General features: G+C 28.2%; 2 protein-coding genes across 7 annotated transcripts in view; both read right to left on the bottom strand.

Annotated features, from left to right (window-relative positions):
* LOC117178762 (phosphatidylinositol 3-kinase catalytic subunit type 3) overlaps positions 1-5,551 on the bottom strand; it is a 16,854-nt gene extending 11,303 nt beyond the window's left edge. For both annotated transcript variants that reach the window (XM_033370204.1, XM_033370205.1), the window contains exons 1-2: positions 4,896-5,551; positions 126-320 (exon numbers count right to left, since the gene is read on the bottom strand). In XM_033370204.1, the coding sequence (XP_033226095.1) occupies positions 126-320; positions 4,896-4,966 (266 nt within the window). In that variant the 5' untranslated portion in view covers positions 4,967-5,551. The remainder of the gene's footprint in view (positions 1-125; positions 321-4,895) is intronic.
* A 26-nt stretch (positions 5,552-5,577) lies between these two features.
* The window catches only part of LOC117178763 (HIG1 domain family member 1C-like), a 5,642-nt gene continuing 2,641 nt past the window's right edge, over positions 5,578-8,578 (bottom strand). For all 5 annotated transcript variants that reach the window (XM_033370209.1, XM_033370211.1, XM_033370210.1 and 2 more), the window contains exon 3: positions 5,578-6,111. In XM_033370209.1, coding sequence (XP_033226100.1) covers positions 5,912-6,111 — 200 coding nt within the window. In that variant the 3' untranslated portion in view covers positions 5,578-5,911. The remainder of the gene's footprint in view (positions 6,112-8,578) is intronic.

Below are 8,578 nucleotides of genomic sequence, written 5' to 3'. Positions count from 1 at the left end.
CCCCCCCCCCCCCCCCCGAGTATCTAAATGAAAAGCGCTTGATTATCATGTAAAGTGTAGACTTGTAAATAAATATGTATAATTTTTTAATTCACTTTTTTGATAGATTCATGTGCATTTCTTACTTCCAGCGAGATGTAAAATGTTTATAAGCTGTGTGAACAGGCAAGGCAAGAGCTCTTCCACCAGCCCAAACTTGTAATGAAGCTGCTAAATCACCTCTCCCACCGCCCGCTCCATATAATCCAGAATATTTGAGCATGGGCTCTTGCAATAATTTGTCATACTCTGGCCGTTGCCTTTTTCCTTCAAGTGTCCCTCTGAAAAATAAAATTAATAAAATAATAATGCTTTGAAAAAATATGTTTCATCTTTCACTAGACATAAAAAACGTTAGTATTTCTATTAGTCAACATAAAATTTCTTCGGAAATCATAAATACAAAAGTGACGAACATCCCTTACGAGAAGAAACTACTTGTCCCGCTATTTAGTATTTTCACGAAACTTGAAAGTTTGAAAGTGCGTAGGCGCGTCACGTAATTAAATTTGAAATTGCTTATTTTAACGATGATGTGTTAATATTTATGGCAAAATACAATAAAACATTAATTTGCGTAAATTTGATTAAATAAATTTTTTAATTTGATTGTTATATTAAGCGGGGTATGCAGGGAAAGTAGTCAATTTTACAGGTTATGTGTGAAAGCAGAAGTTTTATTCTCAAAAGTGGCACGTTTAAACTTAATGAGAGAAAGTGCAAAGTTTCAAAAAAACTCAAATATATATTTTTCTGAAATCAAAAATTTAACTGGTGCATTGAAGGGTGGCAGTTCAGAAGTACATAAGCAACAAACAAACATTTTAGGAAAGCGAAAAATTAAAGGACTTGGCTTTGGATTGCGCTAAAAAAGGTAATCTTGGGTTTAAATAAAAAATTTATTCCCGAGATATTGAGTTTCTAGATGATGTTAAAAGCGTTTTGATCTAAAAAAGTAAACGAATTCCGAGTAAATCATCCAAGAAATAACTTTTGTGACCAGGGAGTTTTTCTTCATAAAATCGAATTTTCTTATTTTTCTCAGAAACAACGCATCAAACACGAAAAATTGTAAGATACAAGTTTGCAAGTCTAAAAAAAGTTATACAATAAATAACTTTTGTTTTTTAAACATCTTTTTTTTTTATTTTGATATTTCTTAATTTCTGTCATTGTTTACGAGACAATTAGGATAATTCGATTTTTCACGAAAAACATGTACTGGCCATAACAGTTATTTAGCCCACATAAAACTCACAGGATGTATTTCTTATGAAATTATACAAATTTAACAAGAGATTGGTAAGAAAATAGGTTATAGACTTATAGAGGTTTAAACGTTCTTTTTAACAAAGCACAAAATTGCAACACGCTGAACTTCGTAAAAAATCTGTTTTCTCATAAATCAGAAAAATACATATCGCGTAATTTCCTCTAATATAAAACATATTTTCTTCCAGAGGGATTTTGCGATTTCAAGTGTAGAAACTGCCTGATTTGAAATGAATTCGGTCCATTATATTTTTATTAATTATTTATTCACATTTATTATTTTTTTATAAGTAATTATAAATGAAAATTACTCTTGAAATAATTAAGAATGAGCTATTCTGCAATATTTCAATTGAAATTCATCAATTTAATAAACAATAACAATTGAAGTGTCGTATTACAGAACTAGATAACTAACATTTTTTCGAAAATAGGTTTATTGTATAAACGATTCTTAAAAAGAAAAATACACGTTAAGATAAAAGGATAAGTTCAAAATCTCATTTTTTAATAAAGTAATTAAAATAATAATTTAAATTTAAGCGTAATATTTTTGTGTAGTAATAATTTTTTTTTCTTCCCTTTATGATATTTGTGAAATCATTTTCGTTTATTGAAAAAAATTCTTTTTATAACAATCGTCCTCCTTAGTGCGATACTGAAATAATAAATGTTTATTTACTCCAACAAAATCAAAACGTCTTTATCCTGATTCAGAAATGTAATATGCCGGGAATAAGTTTTTATTTTCTACTCAGACTACACATCTATTTCTTTGAAAATGAATAACTTTTTTAATCACATTCTTTTAGCTAAAATTAATAAGAATATATATTTGAATTTTTAAAACCTTTGCACTTACTTTCTCTTAATAAGTTTAAAAGTGCCGCTTTTGAGACTAAAACTCCTACTTTTACGCATACTCTGCTAGCGGTTTACCGCACTTAATATAACAATCAAAATACAAAGTTTATTATATTTGAAGTTGTTTGTACAAAAATATTTACACCTAATCATTAAAATAAGTAATTTCAAATTTAATTGTGTGCCGCGTCTGCGCATTCCCACCTTTTCAAGCAGGCGCGAAAATACTACTTGGCATGATAAGTACACAGTTTCTTTTCGAAAGGGACACATTTTAAGTTTGAGAAGAGAAACTCTTGATTTAATATTTAATCTACTAATAATTTATGCAGTTTTTTTTTCTCTCAAAAAGAATGTTATTGAACATGAGTGTATGGAAATTTTGGAAGCGAATTTCGTCACTGACTTCGTCTTACGATGGAAACTTATAAGCTAAATAGAGGCGTGGTCTCTAACTTTGGAAATTTAATGCTTGAAAATTATCTGAAACTTACCATAAATATAATAAAATTTACCGATAAATTCTGTAACGTTATCAGAAAAATTATGAAAATAACTGCAAAGTTCCTGTAAATTTATGCCGTATATGTAATTTGTCCAAAACCATTTTTAATTTGACAAGAAATAAATTAAGGCACTGATAATGACAACCAGCTAAAGCCCAAAATAAAATTTCGCAGGAGAAGCAAACAACGTTTTCTATTGTAATAGGATTCAAAATAGAAAATTATGAGAAAACTATATAAGTCACTATGAATTAAATGAGCTAAACTTTGAAGATTATATATATATATATCTTTTTTAATTTTTCAAAAGAGTGGTTTAAATGATTTGAAAGTGCTTTTAAGTATTTTTTCATGTTTTCAATCAATGAAAATCTTCAAAAACTTTGAAAACGATCTTTTAGTACAAAAAACATCACACGACAAATAAAACCTAAGTTTAAAGCTCATAATCATTTCTCTTCTATAGTAAGAGTAAAAACAAAATGGGCTTTCCCATGGGCTTAAAATGCAACTTTTTCTTCATATACTTTAAACACTTATCTACGGGCCAAAACCTAAGTACTTGCAACTTATTAATTTTTTATCATTTTCAAACAAATTACGTAAGTCAGGAATTGAAAAAATGGAAGATTCCGAATATCTTATTATCAAATCACTATTTGCAAAATTAACCATTTTTTAAATTTTTTAATTTTTACCTTCTTACTGACAAAAGTCCTCTACTAAAATACTGATAACGTTTGCTAATTGCAGGTTCCTGAGAAAAAATTTTTATCGGTATCTTAACGATTTTTCTAAAATTTTTTGTTGACGAAATTATGAGTATTTGAATTTTAAAAATTAAAAACGCGGAATATCAAAAAATTTGACAGATTTCGTTCAACGGTGTGATTTTTAAAAATCTAATTTAGGCATCTCATTCTGATTCAAATAACATTCAAAGTCAATATATTCAAAAACACTACCGCTTTTTTCTCTGGATTTTTTTGTGGATTCATCCCCAGCTAAAGAATATATTCCTTGTTAATGTGCCCTTTTCCCGACACTGGGACAGAAGAGATAATTCTTGTTTGTTTAAAAAACAAATACTCACATTTTTTACCAAAACGACACCAGATATGAGAAAAGTCAAAAGAACAAAATTGATTCTTTAAAAAAGTCAGAAAAAATTGTCCCTGGACGCTTTCTTCTATCTCGCACTATTTTTGAGATTTTTGCGAAAATATTTATAAAATCCTAAAAGAATCATTTTTTTTTCAACAATGCACTTTTATTAAATATGTATTCAGTGTTGGAATATCATCTACACTATGAAATTTCTTCGACCGTTCTTATTATGAATGAAGTCAATTCATCTGAGAATGTGTTATTTGGGCCATGCGATCCAATAAAAAATAACAGACAAATAATAATAACAGAAAAGCAAAGCATGATTCATTGACAACTGCATCCACTGTTATTTTTTATTGGACCGTATGACCAAAATAACACATTCTCAGATGAATTGACTTCATTGGTACAATTTTATGTTGTGATGGAAAAAAAAGAATGACTTCATTTAACAAATTTTATAACATCTGTGGAAGAATAATGACGTTATAAAAAATGGAGAGTATCAATTATTCAAAAAATGCCGACTACAAAAGTAAAAGTTTCATGTAAAAGTTGTTGAAATTATTTTCTTCTTTGTTTTTTCTGACACCATCAAATTGTATTGTTCAGGAAAAAATCTTAAAGGATTTTATCAATATTTTCACAAAAATCTCGAAAAAAACGTGGAAAGAAATTTTTGGTAGAACTTTTGTTAGAGAAACAATATATTATACTATACTCGTGGTTGAAGTGAAAATACCTAATATCAAACTTTTAACCGAAATTTTGACCATTTTTTTACAATTCTTTATCACAAATTGGTAAGATACGTGTCGTTCTTATGTACTTTGAAAAACAACATATTTGAGTGACAAATAATTCTGTGACTTAAGCATATCAAAGCTATTGCAAAGATAACAAAGATATAATATCTTTGAGCACAGGCTGCTTTTGTGCGATTTGAAATGAATTTGGTCAAGAAATTCTGAATCATAATATAATACATAAATATATTTTCATAACGTATTGCTGACATAAAGTGGATTCCATACTGTCATAAAATCAAATTCTTAATATAGAATTAAAGTATTTCTATAATAGAAATGAAGAGAGAGTACTCACATTTTTATTTGAATTCTGGTCTCAACAGAAGAGCTGTACACGTAACGGAATTGTTCGCTAACGTCTTCCATTCTAAGATTTCTAAAAACTGCTGATTCTTTAAACGCTGTAGAGATTCAACTCCTCGCATATCAATAGTACAAATGATTACATTGTCCGAAGACATTTACGTATCATCCAGTATCAAAATAACAGCTGATCGCAATAAAAGTGTCAAAAGCAAAACGCCGCCCCTTTCTACTACAGTTTAGATTAACCTACTTTTTCTGATGACAAAATCTTCCAAATCAACAATTATATAAATAATTAACCTTATTTAAATACTGCTGGAAGGCACTCATTTAAAACGCGAATAAAACTGCTAAATATACAAATCACAAACATCAAACAAAAAATCAGCAAATTACTTAAGGGTACTTTCACAGGATTGCAGAGACAACAGACATCTTGGATTTCCCCCACTCACCAGGTTTGTTGAGTCCGTTTGGCCACGTGATTCATGGCGGCAATTTTAATGTTTAAACCATTCTTGTGGGTGGTTTTTGAAAAAAATCGGATATTTTAGATGTAATCGACAGGTGAATTTACATTCTTAACAAAATTCACACTAAAAATAATAAGTGGGATATAATTAAGGCTACAATATAATAAACTATTCAAGCAAAAAAGATCCACTTTACTAGATAAAATTTGTCTATTTTTAACATTATTTTCTATTATATTCATATTCTTCAGGATCACAGAAGTACATTTTTATCATAATACAATTGAAAATTGAATTCTAAATAAATAAGTAGCTGTACATAATAATTGTATCTGTGCGATATCTAACAAACATTAGAAACAAACATGCATACCATCTTCATTTTTCCTGACAAAGAATACAATCTCAACCTTTCACTTATCTAGAAGAACAAACTAGCTAAAATATTCAATTGAAAATATAATAAATGAAATAGGTTATCTCGATTATCTTAAATAAAATTACAATATCGTGTACACATAATTCCGATGAATCAATTCTTTGTTTTCTCATTTCTCTTTGCAACTTGTTTGCGATACGTCTCATAGAGCATTCCCAAAGTGAGACTGCCTACGATTGCTCCTTGTGCGAATACTCGAAGTTGAACAGCAAACACACTTGGCTTTATTGTAGCACCTTTGGTTTTGAATCGATAAGCACCATATATAAGTGCACCAAATGTTCCCATCCAACCTATTGGTTATTTACAATAAATTAGATATTATTTAACTTCAAAAAGTACAAATTTCTCAAGAATGAAAAGAAGAGTTTCATGAGATAGCACATAATTTCATACATTGAAGGAAATTCGTTATAGAAAATCATTATATAATTATAAATCAAAATTATAGGACAATCAGCACTAGGATAAATAATACCAAAATATTAAAGAAATTAATGTAAAAAGTAAAGAAACTTCAAAGCAACGACTTTTTAGACTACTCATGAAAGTTCATAAAAATAGCGATTCTGCAGAAATAAACTTTACAGAGTAATAATCTATGAATTCCAATTTACATGCATGAAAAAAAAGTTACAATCTCTAGAAATCTCAAGAAATTTAAACTTTGAAATCTGTTAAAATCCATTTAAATTTGTGAAATGCTTCAGAATTTTTTGAAAATCATAAAAAACTCGTTGAGATCTCTTGAAACATTTTTACAACTTTTGAAATTCTATGCCATCTTTTAAAATAATTTAATCTTTTAAATCCTTTGAAATTCTTTTAATTTTGTCATACCCTTCGAAATTGTTGAAATTCGTAGACATCCCTTGAAATGAAATTTAATTTATTCCGTATAGTATACATTACTTGAAATCCCTTTAATATGAATTGAATTAAACCTTATTCATTAAAGTTTTCTAGAAAAAACGTTTAAGATCCATTTAAATCCTTTTACATTTAATCAAATCATTTAAATCTTGTTCAATTCCTATTTTTAAATCTCTTGAAAATCGATGAAATCTTTTAAAATTAACTAAGATATTTAGAAATCCTATAAAATCCTTTTAAAGCCTTAAAATCCGTGTTTACATAATCTATTAACAATATTTTAACGTTATTTATTTCCATACAAATTTTTTATAATGATCTTCTAGAATGATTTTTCTGGAATTACGAAAAATTATAAGAAATACATTATTGGAAAATCATTACAGAACTACACTGAATGCCCCATGATGTTTTTTTCGTAATTTACAAGGTATTGTCAAATATTGCATGTGATTGCACAGTAGGGTGGCTCAAAAACGCTTTTTTGTTTTAGAGGGCAACGATCCCCCTCATTTTTTTCCAAATCCAAAAAAAGAAATTACCTAATTTTTTATTTTTTTATTTTAACAGGTGCCGGTTTTGACTTGAAGTTTCGCAGGAAAGGGAAAAATGACTTTTTTTAAATTTTTGGAATAATTTTTTATGGTTTGAAAAAATGTGACGGGAAAGTATGGGAGCCTGTAGAGAATTATCCAATCAAGAATTTCATGTATTAGACACATCGATTTGACACCCCACCCCTACACACCTCCACGAGTAACTGAAAACAACCCTTAAAACAAAAAATTTTAATTCTTCATAAAATCGACCTTTTGAGCACTGTACTCCGGTCTTTTTTTCAATTAAAATTATTATTATTGGTCTAGTGTATTATTTATTATCATTAAATAGTTAATTTTTAATTAATAAACAAATGGAATTTGTTTAAATAATTTCGTTTGAAATTTTGTTTTCCCCCCCATAAAATTATTACTATTAGTCTACTGGAATATTTAATAACACTAGTTAATTAATTTTTAATTGTTTAAACTAATGGAATGTTAAAATTTTTTTAATTCGTTTTTCCTCTCAAAATTATTAATGTGGTTCTAGTGGAATATTTATCAGCAATATTTAAGTAATAATTTTTATAAAAAAATATTTTTAAATAAATCAAACAATATTGATAAATATTCCACTGAATAAATATGAATAATTTTTAATGCAAAAAGTATTGAAACAAATTTCATTTGTTTAAACAATGTAAATTTAATGAATTAGTGTTAATAAATATTCCAATCAATAGTAATAATTTTTAAGAAAAAAAACGAATTTTTGAACACAATTGTTTGAACAAATTACATTTGTTTAAACAATAAAAATTATTTAACTAATATCAATAAATATTGCACGAAACTAATAGTAAAAAATGCTAGGGGAAAAAACGAATTTTCGAAGAAAAAATTATTTAAACAAATGGAATTTGTTTAAATAATTAAAATTAATTAATTAATGATAATAAATATTCCACTAGAGCAATATTATTAATTCTAAATAAAAAATCTGCCCGCTTCGCAGGCACATTCTCGTAGCGCGCTGCGCGCGCGCTTCACTTGTTTGAGCGCGCCCAGGGCGTGTGACTGTTCATTCTTGCGCTTCGCGCTCGATACTATATTTATCTCGCGCTCCGCGCTCGGTCTTTGCATTACCCTCCACATTTGCGCACAGACCACAATGCGAAATTTTCTACATTGTATGTTAAAAGCTATTATATCAAATTTCTATTACAATTTCTTTTTGTGTGTACCTTGGTTTGGCACTGCTTATTCAAACATTGCAAAATAATATTTACATTTTATTTTTCCTGGTCCTAATAGGACCCTGTAGTGGCTGTGTAATACTTTTCCC

The sequence above is a fragment of the Belonocnema kinseyi genome, chromosome 8, assembly GCF_010883055.1.
Source record: "Belonocnema kinseyi isolate 2016_QV_RU_SX_M_011 chromosome 8, B_treatae_v1, whole genome shotgun sequence".
Taxonomy (NCBI): domain Eukaryota; kingdom Metazoa; phylum Arthropoda; class Insecta; order Hymenoptera; family Cynipidae; genus Belonocnema; species Belonocnema kinseyi.
This window is presented reverse-complemented; position numbering and strand designations above follow the sequence as displayed.